The sequence below is a fragment of the Geotrypetes seraphini genome, chromosome 1, assembly GCF_902459505.1.
Source record: "Geotrypetes seraphini chromosome 1, aGeoSer1.1, whole genome shotgun sequence".
In the NCBI taxonomy this organism is placed as follows: Eukaryota; Metazoa; Chordata; class Amphibia; order Gymnophiona; family Dermophiidae; genus Geotrypetes; species Geotrypetes seraphini.
Genome location: NC_047084.1, coordinates 113,395,751 through 113,418,793, shown reverse-complemented (window position 1 = coordinate 113,418,793; position 23,043 = coordinate 113,395,751). Strand labels below are relative to the sequence as shown.

General features: G+C 39.7%; 1 protein-coding gene across 6 annotated transcripts in view; it reads left to right on the top strand.

Moving 5' to 3' along the window:
* UNC13B (unc-13 homolog B) overlaps positions 1-23,043 on the top strand; it is an 837,582-nt gene that overhangs the window by 492,932 nt on the left and 321,607 nt on the right. For 5 of the 6 annotated variants that reach the window (XM_033936000.1, XM_033936018.1, XM_033936007.1 and 2 more), the window contains 3 exons: positions 732-951; positions 11,286-11,513; positions 13,057-13,198. In XM_033936000.1, coding sequence (XP_033791891.1) covers positions 732-951; positions 11,286-11,513; positions 13,057-13,198 — 590 coding nt within the window. The remainder of the gene's footprint in view (positions 1-731; positions 952-11,285; positions 11,514-13,056; positions 13,199-23,043) is intronic. The other variant, XM_033936037.1, reaches the window with a different exon arrangement.

Sequence of the window (23,043 nt, the reverse complement as noted above, 5' to 3'; positions counted from 1 at the left end):
ACATCCATGTAAACCATTCTGAGCTCCCCTGGGAAAGTGATATAGAAAATTGAATGAATAAATAAATAACACCAATTGTATGCGTTTAGTGGCTTTTATAACATGTGGCTTGTGCCTAAAATTTATTATATTACCACCTAAATGTTTAACAAAATCAGTCCTCCTCAGGATCCACTACAAATATGCCTGTCTAGCCTTCAAATCTCTTCACGGCATCCTTCCTCCCCTCTTTCCACTATCTTGGCTCTCCTCGAATCCTAACTCCACCAGATCCACTCAAAAATTCAAACTATCCTTCCCCTTTTTAAAAGGCATATCCCATACAGGAAAATTTGGAACATCCCTCCTCTTCAGGATCACCGAGCTGTGGAACAGCTTCACTGCCCATCTTCGAAGTTCGACCTCCCTCCAACACTTCAGGAAACATTTGAAAACTTGGCTTTTCTCCAAAATGTAACTACTTCCTCCCTCTCCATTATACTAAGTCCCCTCTTTCCTTCCTTTTTACCAAGCCCTTCTTCTTTCCATTGGAGTTCCTTTCTTTATTAATTCCTGTAAACCGTGTCGAGCTCCACTTCTGTGGAGATGATGCGGTATATAAATTTAAGGTTTAGTTTAGTTTAAATAAAAAGGTAAATCGACTTTTATCGTATAGAGACATTTCCTATATACCTGCTGCTTCTGAAGTAGACACTGTTAGCGCTGATTTTTTTCATGTTCACATGTTTCAGAAATCCCATGTTTATAAGAAGACTCTTCAAGCCTTAATTTATCCTATATCTTGCACAACCCCACACAACTTTGAAGTTTGGACGGCCACCACCCCCACCTATTGCTATGAGTGTGAAGGACTTCTATGGGGTATTGCACGACAGGGGATGCGCTGCAGTGAATGTGGAGTCAAATGTCATGAAAAGTGCCAAGACCTCCTCAATGCAGATTGTTTACAAAGTGAGTGAATATGATTGATTGTAGTATGCTTTCTTATTTTGTCGAATTCTAGCTTAAGAAATAAGAGTTGCCATACTGGGACAGACCAATGGTCCATCAGGCCTGATATCCTATTTCCAACAGTGGCCAGCCCTGGCAAGATCTCAAAGAGTAAAAACTGATTTTAGGCTGCTTATCCTAGGAATAAGCAGTGGATTTTCCCAATTTCATCTTAATAATGGCTTATGTACTTTTCTTTTAGGAAGTTATCCAAATCTTTTTTAAACCCTGCTAAGCTTTCATCACATTCTCTGGCAATGAATTCCAGAGTTTAATTACATGTTGAGTAAAAACTTTTCTGCTGTTTGTTTTAAATCTACTAGTAGCTTCATTGCATGCCCCCTAGTTCTAGTATTTTGGAAAGAAGTCCTACTTTTCCCTGTGGTTATTTTATAAATTGTAGTTTTCCACATTTTTATTTTGTAAATCAAATTGCTATGTTCAAAGAAAAGTGATAGAATAAATGAATAAAATCATTTATATCTTTATCATGCTTGATATTGAAGATGTTATAAATGACTTTATTCATTTATTTATCTTTATTTATAACTTATTTTTAAAATAAAACATGATACCGTTTTGTTTGGTATGTCAATGAGGGCTAAGGGCCAAATATCCTCTAATAATAATAAGCTTTTACTCATTATGACAGGGGTTGCCATGCAACAGATTATGAATAATTGGAAAAATTGGGTTAGGCTGAATTATAGCTTTTGGTGGAACTCTTTGTGTCACATATTTGAAATGGAAAGGATACTTGCCTTGCAGCAGGGGAGTTTTAAGAAATTTCAGGATATTTGAGAGCCATTAACAAGATATTATAAAGATTGAATATGATTTTTTCCCCCTTAAATAAGCACATCCAAGGAGGGGGTGGGAAGGGATGATTTTGTTTTCTTATAAGTCCAAATAAAACTAGGAAGAGGGGTTATTATATGTTTTCTTGTGTTTGAAGAAAGTAATTAAATAGGGGAGAGGGAGGAATATGGAATCTGAATTAGATTTTAATAGATTACGTGTTTTACTTAAGTAAAAATGTTATATACTGTTGCACTTATTGTAAGTTTCAAAAATGAATAAAGAATTAAAAAAAAACAAACCCCAAAAACATGATTCCAGAAGATTGAAGGATAGTTAACGAAATACCAGGTTTTTTTTTTTTTTAGGGTTCCAGATTATAAACTAATGTCTGATCCAGGCAAAATGTAGGTCCTATTATAAAGAGCAAAATAACAACATACAGTGGGGATCAATAGAGATTAATAGAGAACAATATATATATGTAATTATATATGTAATAACAGGGTTGGGAAGGAGGGATTTATTTTTATTTTTAATTGTGATATTAATAAGAATAGATACTCAAGTGATATTGTATAAGTGTTATTTTCTGTTGCACTTGTAAGATGAAAAAATGAATAAAGAATATTAAAAAAAAAGAAATTTGGACTAAACCCATCAGAACACAGGTTGAATGAATTTAAATCTTGCGTATAATATGTGTTAATGCTAGTATTTCTGAAAAATTCATACTACAATAATTACTGTTCAAATTTGTAGGTGTTTGCCTGTGTTGCTTATATATGTAACTAATAATATTTTATGGAATTTACTAATAATTTCTCTAGTTAATTTTTATTTCTAATAATTATTAAATAATTGTGAACTGTAACCAAAAACACAGAAATTGTATTTCCAGCCAATCTTAATTGAGATTTCTGATGTTTTTGGATTAACAAATGTGCTTTCTTTTAAAATTTATGATTTTTTAGTTTGTTTTATTTGCAGAAATATGCCAAAAAGAGGAGCAGAACTCAGTCCTGAAACCCAGGCACAGGTTACTGCTTTACGAAATGAAGGTTGCTCATATAACAGAATTATATCATCATTAAAAATTTCACTTGAAGTGGTGCATGCTACACTTGAACATGTGAAAGATACTGGATCCCTTGGTTCCAAGCAACGGAATGGTCCTCCTGCATCAACTAGCCGGGATGATCGGAAAATTGTAATGACTGCAAAGTTATCTCCTTGTATCAATGCCACCCGACTCGTTCTCGCTTACCATCTCGCCTTCAGAACCTGAGCAGATGGACAATTTGTCGCAGATTATTTGAAGGTGGTCTAAAGTCATGTTGTCCAGCAAGAAAACCTTTGTCTGCCCAGAACATTGCTGATCATCTTCCATTTTGCAACAAATACAGAAGCTGAAAGTCTGCAGATGGGAGAAAGTGATGTTTAGTGATGAAACCACCTTCACTCAGTTTAAGAATTACATTGGGAGGGTTTGGAGACCTGCAAAACAAAGTTACAATGGAAAATATGTGGTGCCTGCAGTAAAGCAGTGTGAAAAAGTGACGGTTTGGGGTACAATTTCGGCATGTGGATGAGCTGAAATCTGGATGATGCCTAGAAACGGGACCAGTTTACCTGCAGGTTCTGAAAGACAAGTTACCAGTATTCATGTCCATACATGGTAGCAATCATTTTCAGCATGATTCAGCCATTCAACTAAAGCAGTTAAAGCATGGATAGCTTCATCTGGATATCATTTACTGGCTCCATGGCCTGGAAACTCTCCCGATCTCAATCCAATGGAGAATGCATGGATGATAATGAAGAGAGCTGTGGCTGACATGCATCCAACATCACTTGAAGATCTGGAGAACAACTCAGATCACAGCTATGCCATTCGATGCCTGCCCGACACTCAAAATACTTAAGAAAGGCTTTAACAACCACAAACTTTGCTTATTTGTATTAAGTTTGGACTAGAAAACAACTTGTGCGTGTATTTCATTAAAAAAATATTTCTTGGATTGTTTGTTTTTACCTCCGAGTGTTTCTTGCACTGAAATTTGCACAGAATAGTGGCATTCACAGACGTTTGCTCCTCACTGAATATATAGGTATGGATTAATGAGAGAAGCCAACGTAAATATGGGGCTCATTTTCAAAGCATTTAGTCACACAAAATACCATATGGTATTTTGTATGTCTAAATGCTTTGAAAATGAGCCCCTTAGCCAAATAAATCCTTGCCTTACTTATCTATAACATTTTTTGAAGGGGGGAATGCATGTTTTAAAAGGTGAGCATGTTGGTATTGTGTATCTGGATTTTCAGAAATCATTTGACAAAGTACCTCATGAAAGACTCCTGAGGAAATTAGAAAGTCATGGGATAGGAAGTAGTGTCCTATTGTGGAACAGGAACTAGGGTAGTTAAAAGTTAGGAAACGGAGAATAGAATTAAATGACCAATATTCTCAATAGAGAAGGTAAACAGTAAGACTGAATTTGTATTTAAGTTTTTTTTTTTCTAGTGCCATAGGTGTGTCATTCTGAACAACTGGGTTATATCCCAGTGCTCATGAGCCTTGCAGAAGGAATCCACTCCTAGATTTTGAATCCCTCCTACTTCACAGAGGGTTCTGCTGCTCTCTACAACTTTTTCCTTCTGCACGTGAGCCAGAAGGAGTGTTTGTAATCTAATCTGCTTATTTTTGTCAGGGTTTTTTGTGTGTTTTTTTTTTTTTTGGGGGGGGGGTTATTTGCATTTATTGTGCTTGATTTCAGTGCAAAGAGTTCCCCTAGTCGAGGATTCAGCTTGGCTTGTGTGAAGAAGCATACTGAGATCTGCAGCTGACTGGCCAGTCCCTTGTGGTACCTGTTGGCCAACCTACAGAGGCCTTTTTGGAGCTTGGAGTCTATTTCCCTTATTGTATTGTTCATCTACTGCATTGCAAGGGCTTGAGAACAGGCTGTTAAGCAACCATAGGGGGCTCAGAGGGGTCTTGCAGGATGCTGGCTGTATTTCACCTCCCCCCTTTTCTCATCCATGGGGATTGGAGGCTTAGATACTGGTCAGACTGGCAGCCTGAAGATTCAGCACTGGAGGGACGCTCCATTTTGAAGCAGTGATTTCTTTTCACAGATCAGCTACCTCAAAAAAGATATAGCAGAATTGGAAAAGGTACAGAGAAGGGCAGCAAAAATGATAAAAGGTTTGGGATGACTTCCCTATGAGGAAAGGCTAAAGCAGCTAGGGCTCTTCAGCTTGGAGAAGATGGCTCAGGGGTGATATGATAGAGGTCTATAAAATACTTAGTAGAGTGGAAAGGGTAGATGTAGGACTATGGGGCATGCAATGAAGCTACTAAGTAGTAGATTTAAAACAAACTGGACAAAATACTTCTTCACACAATGTATAATTAAACTCTGGAATTCGTTGCTGGAGAATGTGGTGAAATCAGTTAGCTTGGTGGGATTTTAAAAAGGTTTGAATAATTTCCTAGAAGAGAAATCCATAGGCCATTATTGAGATGGCTTGGAGAAATCCTAGGATAAGCATCAAAAAAATCTGTTTGGGATCTAGCTTAGGTACTTGTGACCTTCGGTCTGTCCCAGTATGGCAGTTCTTAAGTTTTTATGTATCTTTGGAGCTGAAGCAGGCTGGAGCACATTGCCGTCACAATCACAGTGAACAAATTAGTTAGAGGTAAGAAATTGTTTTTACAAATTTCGAATGATTAGGTCAATTGCAAAAGTCCTAGAACCGGCTGCACATAATACCCTCATTCACTTCCTCATTATTTCCAAACTGGATCACTGTAATTCATTATATAAAAACATCACTCAGAAACAAGTAAAGTGATTGTAGTTAATCCAGAATGCATCTTTAAAAATAATCACAAATTCAAAAAAATTTGACCATGTAACACCTCTCCTACGAAATGCCCATTGGCTGCCAATTCAACATCGTATGACACATAAAATTATACTCCTTTGTTTCAAAATTCAACAGACAAACCTTCCAGCATTCTTTGACAAATTATTAATTCCGTATACTCCTTTTAGGACTTTGAGGTCCTTGGATCAAAATCTACTTACAATACCCTCCCTAAAAATTAATACTAGAAGAACAAGATATTTTCAGTATACGCACCACTATGGAACAATATGCCTTCTCTCCTTAGAGGAGAGCCAACTCTTTATAGATTCAAGACCTCCCTGAAGTCTTTCTTGTATAAAGACGCCTTTGAAGATTAAATCTAAGCTCCTCTTTTCTTAAGGAAATAGAATCTATCCTTTGAAATCATAGGAGGCTACAGATGTTTCCTCTGTTAACCCAGTTGTATTTCCCATATTTGCTTCCTTTCTATAATTATTGTAGTTCTACCCCTGTCCCTTTTGTATCAGGTTAGTCCTTATCTGATTCTGTCCATATTTAACGTAATATTATGACCTTGGTTTTATCTCTTAGAAGTCTTTATAATCGATACAATTTTTAAATAAACCAGAAACCTAAGGCTGTTACAGCCTATGATGAAAATCAAGGGGGAGGGGGTCTGTAAATATTGTTTCTAAAGATTTCTGCCTGATCCCTTATGTTTCTCCTCTAAAATCGCTAGGTTTTTCATTTTATTTTAGCATTTTGGCACTGTTTTTTTGTGCCAAAATGCTGCAGTGGCAGCCATCTTGGATTTCCTGGGGTTTGGGTTTGTTTTTTTTCCAAAGCTCTCCGGAAACTCCATATCACCTTGTTTTGCCTCAAAACTGGCAGGGTTGAGTGCCCTTGTGCAATGCAGCACTTGAAGGGGGACAGGAGTGATCAGTTTAGCCTTCCCTTTGCTCTCTGAGGCCAAAAAACAGGCGAGCAGCCTATTGGTTCAGGCCAAATTCTTTTAAGAGCCCTGGAATGGCGGTTGACCGGAACCCAGGTGCATGGAAGCTGTAGAACCTCAGAGACACAAGCTGGAGTCCTCTAAAGGAGACTCTGCATTGCCTAAGATATTTTCTTCAGAATTTTTAATCTCATGTGGAGAGCCTTTCAGGATGGTTGATTTCCAGAGGGAGAGTCTGGCAGCATACCAAGAGGCACACAAGAGGGTTGGGATTCCCAGGGCGTGTCTGCCTCAAGTTCAGAGCCTGGCCAGGTTCTGGTGGACCTTTCCGAGGCAATATCAGAGGATGAAATGTCATTTTCTATGCCTTTATGGTCAGAGTGAGCTCAGGTGTGTGTGCGCCAGATAGAGCTAAAGGTCTGAACAATCAGCTGACCTTGAAGGCTGTTAGATGTTTTTACTGATTTTGTCGGGGGAGTTAATTTTGGTCTCCCAGCAGATTCCTTATGCTCCCTGTTCTGTAATGAATGGAATAAGATCCCACATTAAATTTCATCTGCCATTTGGACACCGAGTCTTCCAATTTCCTAAGGTCTGCCTGCAATCCGCATGCGTTTCAACAACTTTGCACAGTTTAGTGTCATCTGCAAATTTAATTACCTCACTCGTCATTCCAATTTTCAGATCGTTTATAAATAAGTTAAGTAGCACCGGTCCTAGTACAGACACCTGCGACACTCCACTATTGAGAAAAATGACCATTTAACTCTACCCTCTGTTTTCTATCCAATAACCAATTCCTAATCCACAACTGAACTTTGCCACCTATCCCATAACACTTTAATTTTCTCAGGAGCCTCTCGTGAGGAACTTTATCAAAAGCTTTCTGAAAATCTAGATACACTATATTAACCGGTTTACCTTTATCCACATGTTTATTCACACCTTCAAGAAGTCAAGCAAATTGGTGAGGCAAGATCTCCCTTGGCTGAACCCATGCTGACTCCATCTCATTAAATCATGTTTGTCTACGTGTTCCACAATTTTATTTTTTATAATTGTTTCTACCATTTTGCCTGGCACTGAAGTGAGGCTTACCGGTCTATATTTTCCCAGATCTCCCCAGGAGCCCTTTTTAAAAATTAGTTTCAATTTTCCCTGTCATTCAGGAAGTGTGTTTGTCTGTGTTTTCAATCAATGGGTTCTAAATATCAGGATTGGCTTCTGAGGATTGGCATACACAGGATGCTTCTGCGTTCTCTGGAGGGCACTAACGAGTTTAGTCTTTCTGGCCCTCTGTTTATGCTGTCTCATTTGTTGAAGCGTGGTGTTCCCACTTCTAAGACCATGATCTCCAGGCGAAACCGTAGAACCATTTCATACACCTTGCAGGGAAAGTCTCCTGTTTCAGTTTGGGTGCATTTTACCAGGAGTGTGGCTTCTTCATGGTCTAAAGGTAGATCTTTTCCTCCTGAGGAGTTTTGCAGGGCAGCAACATGGTTGTCTCTTCCCACGTTTGCCAGATTCTACAGAGTGGATGGTGCTGCCTGTCAGAACTCGGCTTTCAGGTTCTCGGTCTTGAAGGCCGGGACAGCAAATCCACCCTAACTAGTTGGGGGACTGCTTTTGTGCGTCCCTATGGTGTAGAACAGTGGTCTCAAACTCACGGCCTGCCAGGTATTTTGAGGCCCTCGGTATGTTTGTCATAATCACAAAAGTAAAATAAAACAGTTTCTTGATCATATGTCTCTTTAGCTATAAATTACAATATTATTATTAAGACTTAGCCAAAAGGAAAGATTTATAAACTATAGAGTTTTACCTCATGCAAAATTGTCATTTCTTTAATAAGACATTAACTATTTTTTCTGAGGCCCTCCTACAAATCCAAAATGTGGCCCAGCAAAGGGTTTGTGTTTGAGACCACTGGTCTAGAATGTCTCACCTATCTGCTGGAAAAGAGCTTACCAGGGTAAGTACATAATCTCCTTTTTACGGAGAGTGTTGGATGCATGGAGTAGTGGTGATAGAGACAGACTGTGTCTGAATTCAACAAAGCATGGGACAGACACTTGGAATCTCTTAGGGAGAGAAGTGGATGGGCCATTTGGCCTTTGTCTGCCATCAGTTTTCTTTGATATTCCACACATTACCATCCGTTCCTAGGCTTCCTCCATCTTAATTTAAAAGCTGCCCTGTCTCTTTTTTAAAAGTTAGCACAAGAAACCTAGTTTCATCTCTGTTAAGGTGGAGTCCATCCTTTCAGAATAGGCACCTCCCTTCCCAGAACATTGTGGAGAAAAATAACTGGATGGATAAACATCAATGTGGGTTTCAAAAATGGCATAGAGTTGAGACTTTGTTACTGTTCACACTGAATATTCTTTGGAGAGGTTTAGATACAGGGAAAACTTATTGCATGAGTTCCTTTGATGTCTCTGCAGCCTTCGATGCTGTAGATCCCTTGATTTTAATAAAGAAATTGCATATGGGAGGAGTTGGAGGGGCTGCATTGAAATGGGTTAATTCATTGTTGACAGATCGTAAATTTGTGGTGAAAAGTGGTGGTGGGACTTCTGCTGTGATATCAAAAAAGCAAGTGCCACAGGATCAGCACTATCTGCTTTGTTATTTAAGGTCTACATCAGGGGTGTCAAAGTCCCTCCTCCAAGGCCGCAATCCAGTCAGGTTTTCAGGATTTCCCCAATGAATATGCATGCACTGCTTTCATTGTATATTCATTGGTGAAATCCTGAAAACCTGACTGGATTGCGGCCTTCGAGGAGGGACTTTGACACCCCTGGTCTACATGGTATCACTAGAGCAAGTGTTAGTAGAGTTAGATGTTCACTATCGAATATATGCAGAAGATATTTGTTTCTTTTTTTCAACTGAAACTGGGATTGACTATGTTGTGTCAAAATTGGCAACTTGTGAGGAAAAGATAGGGAAGTGGATGTATGAAAATATGTTGATGATAAATTTTCAAAAACCAGAAGTGATGATAATCAATTATTGCAGTTGAAGAAAATAAAAGTGAAGGATGTGAAATTTGTCAGTTTTCTCAAGTATGAAATTGTTAGGTGTTTATTTGGATAGCCATTTAACAATGCAGGAACATATTTTACATGTTAAAGGAGTTTTTATGCAGATGAGAATATTTTCCAGAGTTAAGCTGATGTCTGTATTAGACTTTCAGATAGTAATTCAAAGTCTTGTTATTTCAAAATTGGATTTCTGCAATGCATTATTTCTTGTTATCAACGTATCTCTTCAGTGTTGAAACAGCTACACTGGTTGCCTGTTATGTTTCATATTGAATATAAAATTTTGACAAGTTACATCATGCAATACATGGAGAAGCACCATGGTATTTAATGCAAGCTTTAAAGAAGCATTTACCAAATTATTCCTTGCGTTCATAGTCAACAATGAGGTAATCGCTGGAGCATCCACATAAGGTACACTAGAAAAAAAAAAACCCATAGATGGTAGCAATTTCTGTGGCTGGGCCTCAGCTATGGAATGCTTTGAGTGGCTCATTGAGGCTATATAACGATTTCAACTCTCAAAAAATCTTTGAAAACGCATTTGCTTGTTAAAGCATACTTTTAGACCAGTGGTCTCAAACCCAAAGCCTTTGCAGGGCCCCATTTTGGATTTGTAGGTACTTGGAGGGCCTCAGAAAAAATAGTTAATGTCTTATTAAGGAAACAACAATTTTGCATGAGGTAAAACTTTATAGTTTATAAATCTTTCCTTTTGGCTAAGACTTAATAATAATAATATTGTAATTTAAATCTAAAGAGACATATATATGATCAAGAAACTGTTTTATTTTACTTTTGTGATTATGGTAAATATACCGAAGGCCTCACAATATACCTGGCGGGCCGCAAGTTTGAGACCATTGTTTTAGCCTATAAGATCTTTCTTGCCAAGTTTGTTTGACTATCTGTACAGGTGTACTACTGTTATTTTTTTTAAAACCTGTGTATGTGAATACTGTAATCCGCTTAGTGAATCAATCGCTGTTTTTGAATCGGCCAACAGCGATTGAATATGCGCCTTTGTTTTGGCTGTGGGGCCTGTGTGTTAAGGAACATTAATGCACTTTAGTGTATTAACATAGATTACACTGATAAGCATAGCTGGTGAATAAATCTAGTGCTTAGATTGTAAGCTGTCTGGAGAATTACCTTCTGAACCTAAATGTAATTCACCTTATTCTGCCAATTCAAAAGCATGAGCTAAATCTAAATAAATGGCAACATGATGGAAATAGCATATAGTGAGAAGAAAACAGCAAAAAAGTTTATTGTATGAATAATGTACTACGGCAACATAGGAATTTAGCTAAATGTTAATTTACTGCTAATATAAGAATACAAGACATATATCAGCTGATCCCTAGGATTGGTGGAATGTAACCTTTCTACTCTTTGGGATTCTGGTAGGTACATTTGGCCACTGGGAACAGGATACGAGGCTAGATGAACTATCGATTTGATCCAGAATGTAACGCATTCTCTCTCTCTTTGACAGAAGCAAGTAGAATTATGGTTTTTATTGTTTTGACCTCCTCTTATTTGTTTTCAAGAAAGCTAACACTATGAAAGGGTATGTGAACACATTGTATTTTCTATATTATCTAAATTTCCAAATCCAGGAGCAGCAGAGAAGAGTTCCAAACATGGGGCAGAGGATCGAACTCAAAACATTATCATGGCCATGAAAGACCGAATGAAAATTAGGGAGAGGAACAAACCAGAGATCTTTGAACTTATAAGAGATGTATTTGCTGTGGGCAAAGTGGCTCATGCTCAACAAATGAAGACTGTAAAACAAAGCGTACTAGATGGTACTTCCAAATGGTCAGCCAAGATCACCAGTACTGGTAAAAGATAAATATTAATTATACAAATGCATTTTAAAATCACTGTGAAAGGATTAGAATATTGCAGGTCTGTGAAATAATACAATGCATTGAAGATAGAGATAAGATGAGGAAAATGTATGGAAGGATGGAAATATGAATCAGAAAAAATGAGAAGAGCAGGATGAGTGGATGCAGTTCTAGGAAATAAGGCAAACAAGACCACTCTACTGGCAAAACTTGAAAACTGAAAATCAGAACAGCATTATTAGTTGAACTTGAAGGTTCATGCATTTTTGGCCATAGTGCTAAACTGTAAAAAAATAAAATAAAATAAGATAAGTTTAAAGGAAGAAGAAATTGCTTTTTGATGCCAGATTGCCCTTGAGGGGAGAGTGTGGTGCAGTGGATAAAGCCACAACCTCAGCACCCTGAGGTTGTGGGTTTAAATCCACGCTGTTCCTTGTGACCCTGGGCAAGTTACTTAATTCCCCATTGTCCCAGTTACATTAGATAGATTGTGAGCCCACCAAAAATGCTTGAGTACCTGAATAAATTCATGTTCTGAGCTCCCTTGGGAGAACGGTATAGAAAAATGAAAAAATAAATAAATTTATTAGTGACGAGTGAATGAACGTGGGAGGCAAAAATCAGAATAGATAGTAGGAGAGATATAACAAGAAACAAAACGAGGCTCCTTCTTCCATCTAAGATTTGCTTATGTGTTCTGGGGAGGGGGGCAGCCCTTGATTTCTTTGACTTGAAACTAATGGAATTCGGGGATAAGTCTACAAATGGTAATTATTGCTGAGAGAAAGCAAACAGCCAATTTGAAAGTGCTTTTTGGTTTAATAAGAGACAAATCAAACTCTTGGATACTTCAATATGTTTTGGGATAAATTTGTCCCAATTTTCCACAAGGGCAACAATTCCAGTTTTTCCCACTGGAAACTGAAACATGTAGGCTAATAGATCACACATTTTGCTAAAATTCAAACCAATAATGTAGAAATACATTTGCATGTTCATAAAATGAATTCTCCCAATGGAAATTTAGCTGACCTGGTCTGAAACTACTAAAGTAGTGGCTAAAATGTCTGATGGTACCAAGTTAGTGACATGTTATTCTGCACTTCAGTTCTGATCATCTATACATCTAATAGAAATCTTTTTTTTAAATATAATTCTTTATTCATTTTTCATCTTACAACAAATCCATATATATTAAACATTTGTCAATTAAAACATCATTTGAAATTCTATCATTTATGATATTAGTATATAATAACTTTAGCCCATCCCACCCTCCCTTTCATTCTTACATTCAATCAAATGTTTCACATCAATAATCTTTCCTAATGATCTAATCATTTAATAAATTCAAATTCCCCCTCCCATCCCTTCTACCTTAGATTGTATCATAGATGCCATCTAATAGAAATCTTGATTTGTTTGTTTTTCTAATTACAAGCTGAATATATAGTCATAAATGTGATTTTGGTCATTGCTACCTAGTGTTGAAAATTTTTAATTACTATTATCATGTTGTGACTATTTTTCTTAGTGGTATGCGCTCAGGGCTTACAGGCAAAGGACAAAACTGGGTCCAGTGATCCTTATGTTACTGTTCAAGTTGGTAAAACAAAAAGGAGGACAAAAACCATCTATGGCAATCTAAACCCTGTCTGGGAGGAGAAATTTCACTTGTAAGTATAACACAATATCTGTTGTTCTGCTATTACAATGTAGCATCTACCTTTGTCTCTGACAATTGAAAACATGCATAACTATTTGCAATGGCAATATATTTTTGTTTTTTATTTCTTTATTCATTTTATAACTTACATCAAGTGTACAGTAAATATCAAACAATTATAATACAACATCACTTGAAAATCTACAATATCCTACAGCAAGAAGATTTAACCCCCACCCCCTCCCAAATTCATATACAACTAAAATATACCACATGAAAATAATATCTTATGTCATTCATATATATATATATTAATATTGGAAAACCAAGAATCCCCCCCCCAAAATCCACATGTATATTAAAATTAAAATGGGAAGTCATTGCTGTTTGTGGAATCATTTTGGAAAAACTGTTTAAACAGCAAACTTTAGAATGCTGCCTTTGATCGTTAAGGCTATTTGCATATTTCTATGACATCTTAAGGTAGAATGGAATAGCAATGGTTTCTCAATTTGAATTAAAACAGCAATGTGGATAAGTATAATGACAGCCTGAATACTTTTTGACCATTAGTGGGCAGTGCCATATAAATACTAAATACTTTTCAAACAATAGTTCCTCTTGTGGTTACGTTGTGATAATCCTGCTTCTGGATTTATTTGCAATGGCAATATCAATGCACTATAATAAAGTCTGCTTTTAAAGGTAACAACAAGCAAAACAAAGAGAAGAAAATACCTTTTTTCATTGGACTAACAATATGTTTATGATTAGCTTTCAAAGGCAATATATCAGGGGTAGGCAATTCCGGTCCTTGAGAGCCAGAGGCAGGTCAGGTTTTCAGAATATCCACAATGAATATGTATGAGATGGATTTGCATGCACTGCCTCCTTGAGATGCAAATCTGTCTCATGCATATTGATTGTGGAGATCCTGAAAACCTGACCTGCCTCTGGCTCTTGAGGACCAGAATTGCCTACCCCTGCAATATATCTTTTCAGGGAGAGATGGATAAATGATCGGAGGGTGACAAAAGCAGTATAATTTTATGGTTTATAATAGGATAGACCCCCCCCAGATCTTTAAGTTCTGTCTAGTGGATGTCAAAATATTGCATTATTTTAACTTCCATGGTTCTACGTTCTTGAATGTAAAATTTTTCTTTTTGTATTCTCACCATAAGTCATTAATGCAGTGTTTTGGTTTTGCAAAATGCTGTCCTACATAGGTGACACTCTGGGTAGCTTTGTGTTTAATGCAGTGCCTTTGTAAGTTCAGTCTTGTCTTAATCATCCTTCTTTACATTTTTTGCATTGAGGTATATGAACTGCATTTAAAGTGAGCATTTGTTTCATCCTCTTATGCTCATTGTTTTTCCTATGTGAGTGACTGGGGGGAGGGGGGTCCTGTGAGATCTCCTGGCACAGTTTGTAGCTAGTTATGTTGCAGGAATGTGTAGCATTCTCTTTTTCAGTTTCTATTGGGAGTTTGCTTTTTACTCATTTTTGCTTCAGATTACCGTATTTCCCCATATATAGGTCATTGCCTATATATGGGTTTTGCAAGCCGGCACAGTGGGTGCAGCTTGCAAAACCGGGGTGGACTATACAATTAAAAAAAAAAAAAATCATCTTCCCCCCCCCCCCCCCGCCTTACCTCCCTCGCTGGACTCGCTGTTCCTCAAGTCACATCAGTGCAGGGCAGGAGATATCTTTTCCATCTCCAGCCAGGCCCCGCACCATTTTTTTATTTCCTTTGCAGTGCCTTTGCTGTCAGAGTTCCGCAAGAACTGACACAAAGGCACGGCAAAGGCTTGCAAGAAGCAGCGTGGGGCTGAGCTGGAGATTGAAAAGATCTCTCTTGCCCTGCATTGCTGTGATTTGAGGAACAGCGAGTCCAGCGAGGGAGGTAAAGGGGGGTGGGGAATGATTTTTTTAAATTGTATAGGTCCGGCCCAGGTACTGGTAGATAAGCCACGGCTAATACAATGGGGCGGCTTTAAAACATATACAGTGGTGCCTCACACAACGAACTTAATCCGTTCCAGGAGCAAGTTTGTTATGTGAAACGTTCGTTGTGTGAAACGCGTTTTCCCATAACAATACATGTTAAAAAAAATAATTCGTTCTGTAGCATAAAATATGCTAAGATGACATAAAAAAAGATAAATTTTTGGTTATTATTTTTATTTAGATACATCTAAAAACATAATTGTTTTTTAAAACAACACACATTTTTTAAATTTAAAGACAGACTAAGTAGAGTCTAATTTTACAGTGAGAGGGCAGAGTCTCAGCGGCAAAAACTGGGACTTAACTGTTCATTTTTTTTTTTTCTACCGTGTTTCCCCGATGATAAGGCAGGGCCATCAAATAAGACAGCCCCCCCTTTTTAGAAAAAAATGTAAAATAAGGCACCCCCCCGCAAATAAGCCACCCACCGATACCTGCGCTTACCCGAATCGGGTGGTACGGTGGGTGACTCCGTGTGGTCCCTGGCACCCCCGACACGATCGGGGCAAGAGGGAGCTCAAGCCCTCTTGCCCCCCCGACTCCCCGACACGATCGGGGCAAGAGGGAGCTCAAGCCCTCTTGCCCCCCCCCCCGACTCCCCGACACGATCGGGGCAAGAGGGAGCTCAAGCCCTCTTGCCCCCCCCCGACTCCCCGACACGATCGGGGCAAGAGGGAGCTCAAGCCCTCTTGCCCCCCCGACTCCCCGACACGATCGGGGCAAAAGGGAGCCCAAGCCCTCTTGCCCCGCCGATTCCCCAACTCCCCGACAATATCGGGCCAGGAGGGAGCCCAAGTCCTCCTGGCCACGGCGACCCCCTAACCCCACCCTGCACTACATTACGGGCAGGAGGGATCCCAGGCCCTCCTGCCCTCGACGCAAACCCCCCCTCCCCCCAACGACCGCCCCCCCCCAAGAACCTCCGATCGCCCCCCCAGCCGACCCGCGACCCCCCTGGCCGACCCCCACGACCCCCCCAACCCCCTTCCCCGTACCTTTCTGTAGTTGGCCGGACAGACGGGAGCCAAACCCGCCTGTCCGGCAGGCAGCCATCGACGGAATGAGGCCGGATTGGCCCATCCGTCCCAAAGCTCCGCCTACTGGTGGGGCCTAAGGCGCCTGGGCCAATCAGAATAGGCCCGGGAGCCTTAGGTCCCTCCTGGGGGCAGGGCCTGAGGCACATGGTCGGGTTGGGCCCATGTGCCTCAGGCCCCGCCCCCAGGAGGGACCTAAGGCTCCCGGGCCTATTCTGATTGGCCCAGGCGCCTTAGGCCCCACCAGTAGGCGGAGCTTTGGGACGGATGGGCCAATCCGGCCTCATTCCGTCGTTGGCTGCCTGCCGGACAGGCGGGTTTGGCTCCCGTCTGTCCGGCCAACTACAGAAAGGTACGGGGAAGGGGGTTGGGGGTGTCGTGGGGGTCGGCCAGGGGGGTCGCGGGTCGGCTGGGGGGGCGGTCGGAGGTTCTTGGGGGGGGGCGGTCGTTGGGGGGAGGGGGGGTTTGCGTCGAGGGCAGGAGGGCCTGGGATCCCTCCTGCCCGTAATGTAGTGCAGGGTGGGGTTAGGGGGTCGCCGTGGCCAGGAGGACTTGGGCTCCCTCCTGGCCCGATATTGTGTGGGGAGTTGGGGAATCGGCGGGGCAAGAGGGCTTGGGCTCCTTTTTGCCCCGATCGTGTCGGGGAGTCGGGGGGGGCAAGAGGGAACCAGGCGGAGAGAGGGCAGTTAAGCGCAGTGCCTGCGCGGAAGGATGCAGCTCGGGCGACTTCGTTGTGTGAAACGAAGTTCGTTGTACGGATCAAGACATAAAGTTCGTTGTGCGCAGCGTTCGCTGTGCGAGGCGTCCGTTATGCGAGGCACCACTGTATAGGCATTTTTATGTGGCCTATACACTGGGGTGGCCTATATGCGAGGAAATATGGTAGGTGGTTGTCAGAAGGCCAGCATAAGTGGAGTTAGGAATAGTTCTATAAGTAACTCTTCTGCTAAAATAGTGATTGTAGATCTTTTATGATGGTTCTTAGTTTCTTTTGCTCTGGATTATGTCACTGGATTATGTGATTTTCTTTTCTTTCTATATTAGATTTTTCCTGGGTGTTTGAGGGAAGAAGCAATCTTAGAGATTTTGAGGTTATATTTTTATGTTTGAGGACTTCAGTCTGCCCATCCGAGATAATGGCTACTGCGGATGGGCAGATTAGATGGGCCATTTGGCCTTTATCTGACATTATGTTTCTATGTAAGAGATACTTGTAAATCTTTCTAGGAAAGCTCATTCAGAACATTCTTAGGATCTGGGAAATGCAATAACTTGGTATTACACAGAGCACCAATCCTGGCCCCATTGGCATACATATTGTATTTAACATGTATGATAGAGCTTTTATATGTTATATAGAATATCATTGTACATGTATTAAACTGGATTTGGGCTTCCCCAAATATGATAATACAGAAAAACTTATAAATCATAATTAAAAGCAAAACCAAATAAGACAAAATAGGAGAAATAGCTTCTCCATGCTCGTGAAGTAGTCTGTGAGACTCAATGTATACAGATTCTGTGTACAGTCCTTGAGCTAAAGAAGAAATGGATCTCATAGAAATAGGTTATACGTATAGAGATATCAAAGGCCACCAGGCCTGTACAGAACATAAGAATTGCCACTGCTGGGTCAGACCAGTGGTCCATCGTGGCCAGCAGTCCGCTCACATAGCAGTGCCCTAACTGAGTCTAGCCTTACCTGCGTACATTCTGGTTCAGCAGGAACTTGTCTAACTTTGTCTTGAATCCCTACATTTAGACTGGTATTCTGACAAGCAGAAAAAATGAGTAAAAATCTACCTGTTTCTACAAGAAAGGAACCAACAGAATTTGTGAAGCAGGAGAAAATGCGCATTAATAATAATAATTTTATTCTTATATACCACCATACCGAAAAGGTTCTAGGCGGTTCACAGCAAGGTGAGCTAATACATGGGATACAGATAAAATACAAATTAGAATGGACTTAAAAACAGATAATATAATGCAGAAAATACCGGCATGGCAGGGAAAGAAGTAATACATAGAACAGATAAAATACATCAAGTTGAATATAAAGAACTTTGATTGAAAAAATGAAGCAGAATGTATTAAGATACCAGCCTATCAAAGAGTTGAATCTTTAACAATTTTCTAAAATCAAGATAGGAAGAGACCTCTAACATAATTTTTCCAAGCCAAACATTCAATTTAGCGGATTGAAATGAGAGGGTTCTCTTAAGGAACCTCTTATAATGACAGGATTTTAATGAGGGATATGAAAACAAGTGTACTCTACGTGGGGCTGTTCTCCCTGGAAAAGCGGAGACTTAGAGGAGACATGATAGAAACTTTCAAGATCCTGAAAGGCATAGATAAGGTAGACAAGGACAGATTCTTCAGACTGTGGGGAACAACAAGTACAAGGGGGCACTCGGAGAAACTGAAAGGGGACAGGTTTAGAACCAATGCCAGGAAGTTCTTCTTCACCCAGAGAGTGGTGGACATGTGGAACGCACTCCCGGAGGTTGTGATAGGGCAGAAGACACTATAGGGATTCAAAGAAGGTTTGGATAAATTCCTGAAGGATAAGGGGATTGAGGGGTACGGACAGAAGTAGTGATAGGTTATAGGATGAGGCAGGGACCACTTGACAAGTCATGGACCTGATGGGCCGCTGCGGGTGCGGACTGCTGGGCGCGATATATCTCTGGTCTGACCCAATGGAGGCAACTTCTTATGTTCTTATGGTCTTTTTGGCGTGACTCAAAGAAAAATGAGACACAAGATAATCTGGTAACAAACCCAAAACTGATTTATAACAAATACAAGAAAATTTGAACAGAATTCTCAACTAGAGAATGATACGGTGACAAAATTCATCCCCGTCCCCGCTGATAACCGCGGGAATTAATCCCATGTCATTTTCTAGTGTCTCTTTCAACCTCAGGTTGTTCTACTCCAGCATTCTTCAAAGCAAAGCTTGAGGATCATTGGTTGTGGCCATTCATACTCCAATTCTTCCCTCTCTCCTTAAAGAATAACATGAAGATGGTTTCCCGCGGTTATCCGCGGGGACGGGAGCGGTGATGAATTTTGTCACCGTGTCATTCTCTATTCTCAACTATCAGCAACCAATGGAATTTCAAATAAAAAGGAGTGATATGCTCCCAATTTTTTTTTAAACCAAAAATGAGGCAAACGGCAGTATTCTGAATCACTCTCAATTTTTTGAAAATTTTCTTGTAAGCACTTAGGTATATAATGTTACAGTAATCAAGAATACTTAAGATAGAAGACTATACCAATAAACAAAAGGAGGTTTCGTCGAATTACTTCTTAATGGTACGAAGCTTCCAAAGCACAGAGATACATTTCTTAAACAATAAATCCGTATGTTGTTCCAATGTGAGATGTTTATCCAGTCACACCCAATATTTTTATGGATTGTTCTATTTTATAGTCCAACCCATTCACGTGTAATGTTGTTACTTTAATGTTATCGTTGGGAGTTGCTAAAAAAAATTTAGTGTTTTTCCGCATTTAATTTCAATTTATAAGCAGTCATCCAAAGTTCAATCTGACTTAAAATAATCGCTAAAAAATTTATGAACTCCGGTGACAGACAAGTAAATGGGATGACTATAGTAATGTCATCCACATAAATGTAGAATTTGAGCTTTAAACTTTGCAGCAAATTTCCCAAGGAAGCAAGATAAATATTAAACAAAGTGGGGGACAGAGGTGAACCCTGTGGGACCCCACAGGAGTTTTTCCAACGATAAGACAAGGTATCTTCTTTAAACACTTGGTACGATTAGAGAATGACATCCGCAAACAAGGACAAATAAGTGGGAATTGCACAAATGCTGTGCGGAAAGTTATTCCAAAAACTATATCTGGCTGAATCAAAGATGCATGAATGGCTAAGGAGAGAAGAACTAAAACCTACTACTACTACTTATTTCTATAGCGTTACTACAGATACTTGCTCTGTCCATAGTGGGATTAAAATGTAATAATGCCTCCCTCAATGATCAAACATATATTTGAATATGTAGAACCAACTTTGAACATGGAAAATTATGCTTAGAGACCTGAAGGTACGAGTGGAGTTCAAGCCCCCAAAGCACCTCACCACCTCTTCCACATAATGTTTAAAGCTCAAAAAAGTTATTATTCAGCATGAAGCATTTATCTTATTTGTTGGTTCCGCCGTGCCACGTTTTGATTACTGCTTCAGGGAACTAGTCAGCAAATTTTCAAAATCGGCAAATTACAGCAAGAGAGAGTTTCTTTTCTGAAAGCACAAGTTCTCGTAATATATAAAACATCTTCAAAATGCAAATTCAAAAATCCATTCTTAAACTTAAACTTGCACAAAACATATAAAGACTGATAATGCTGAACTGGGAATACTATTCAAACTAGTAAAAAAACCTCACAGACACCAAACCTTTCCTAACCGCACAAGGAAACCACCCATCAACAGCCACCCAACTTGCAAACCACTTCAAAAACAAGATCACCACAATCAGGACTACCTTCAACAACACACACACACACCATGTCGAGATAACAACTAACCCCTCAACAGGCGAAGCCTTTGCAGCAGACAGGACCTGGTCAGACTTCCCAGTTGTACACTGGTCTGATATGAACCGACTGTACAAAAAATATAGCCAAGCTTCATGCGACCTTAACAACTGTCCCACATATCTGATAGCAAATGCCTCCCCCAAATTTAGAGCTAGCCTCATGCAATGGATCCAAACCACACTCATAGAAAGTCAATTCCTACAGGACCTAGGAGAAATCATAATCACCCCAATTGTGAAAGATCTTAAAGACCCAATAGATTCCCCCGCCAACTATAGACCCATCGCTTCAATACCAATATATATTAAACTAATAGGACTAGTTGCACAATACCTCACTAACTACCTGGAAGACCACAACCTACTTCACCTCTCTCAATCAGGGTTTAGAACCAACCATAGCACAGAAACTCTACTAGTAACCATACTTGACACAGCCCAACAGCACCTTAGCAAAGGCAGAAGGATGTTGATAATTCAACTTGATCTCTCCGCTGCATTCGACCTGGACGACCACTCCATTCTACTACAGATACTTAAAACCATAGGAATCTCTGGCAGGGTATACAACTGGTTCCAAGGATTCCTCAAATCAAGAACATACAGAGTAAAGTCAAACGATCTTAAATCAGAACCCTGGTCTAACCCCTGTGGAGTCCCACAGGGCTCACCACTTTCGCCTATGCTCTTCAACCTCTTTATATCCTCCCTTGGGACCACCCTAGATAACCTAAATGTAACATCATTCAGCTACGCAGATGACATCACCATACTCCTACCCTTCGATTCACCAGATTCCACCTCAACAGAAAAATTTGAAAAAAACACTTGAAACAGTGGAAAAAATGGATGATAGTCCACAAATTGAAGCTGAACTCAGACAAAACAAAATTTATTTTGCTCGAAAAGGACAAAACCCCTTCCATCACAGAACTAGAAATAAATGCCACCAAATATCCAATACAGTCTGCTCTTAAATTCCTAGGAATAACGATAGACAGATGCTGCACAATACAGGTCCAAATCAACAAGACTACCCAGAAAGCATTCTTAATCATGCGCAATTTACAAAAAAATTAGAAAATTCTTCGACAAAGAGCAATACAGGCTCATAGTACAATCCCTAGTCCTAGGTCTAGTGGACTATTGCAACATCTTCTATCTACCATGCCCTGCAAATTTGATAAAATAACTACAGACTGTACAAAATACAGCTCTCAGATTGATCTACTCACTAAGTAAATATGACCACATCACCAATGCCTACCTAGACTCATACTGGCTACCTATACAAGCATGAATTCAATTCAAATTATACTGTCTATTATTCAAAGCAATAAATGGCACTGCCCCCTACTTACCTAAACAACCGCCTAAATCAAAACCTTACTACCAGACAAAGGAGAACTCAGTCCCCATTTACCTTCCCCCCATTCAAAAGTACTCAGCTCAAGAAGATGTTTGACAACCTACTAGCAACGCAAACAGCGAAACTTGACCACACCATCTCCGACTTACTGACAACAACGAGCGACTTTAAATCATTCCGAAAAGAAATCAAAACCCTGCTCTTCAAAAAATTTATACAGCTCTCTTAACTCTTCCCCTTGTCTGTCCTCTCTCTTGTAAATCCCCCCCCCCCCAAAAGTCTCTTCCTATTCTGCAATTTCTTCATCTTCAAAGACTCAACCATGTAAACAACTCCCTAAATTGCAAATATCCTGGAAATGTAACCAACTCCCTATATTTAATTCCCTGGAAATGTCCAGTTATCTTTTTTTTGTAATCCAAAATTCCTAAATTGTATTTTTCCTGGAAATGTCCAGTTAGTCTCTTTTGTAATCCGCCTAGAACTGCAAGGTATGGGCGGAACAGAAGTCATTAATGTAATGTAATGATTACTTGTTTGAATTTCTCAAAGTAACTCCAAAGCACTTCTTAACAGCAAAAAAACGCCAACTGAACGTGGTGTTTAAAAGCTAATATGTCACCACGTGAATAACACTGTGATATAATCAAACAGTAAGGATTAGCCAATAGAAAGAAACCTCAATTGCTTCATTCAGAAACATTTGTAAAATAAAAAATCAAAAAATGCAGTATCGCACAAAAACCTTTCAGCAAGCATAAATCTACCTCAAAGGAAGGCACGCCATTCAATTTCACTGTTTAAACCTTGAGGCATCAGCGTAAGTAATTTGTACATCCAACATTACTCTTTGTTC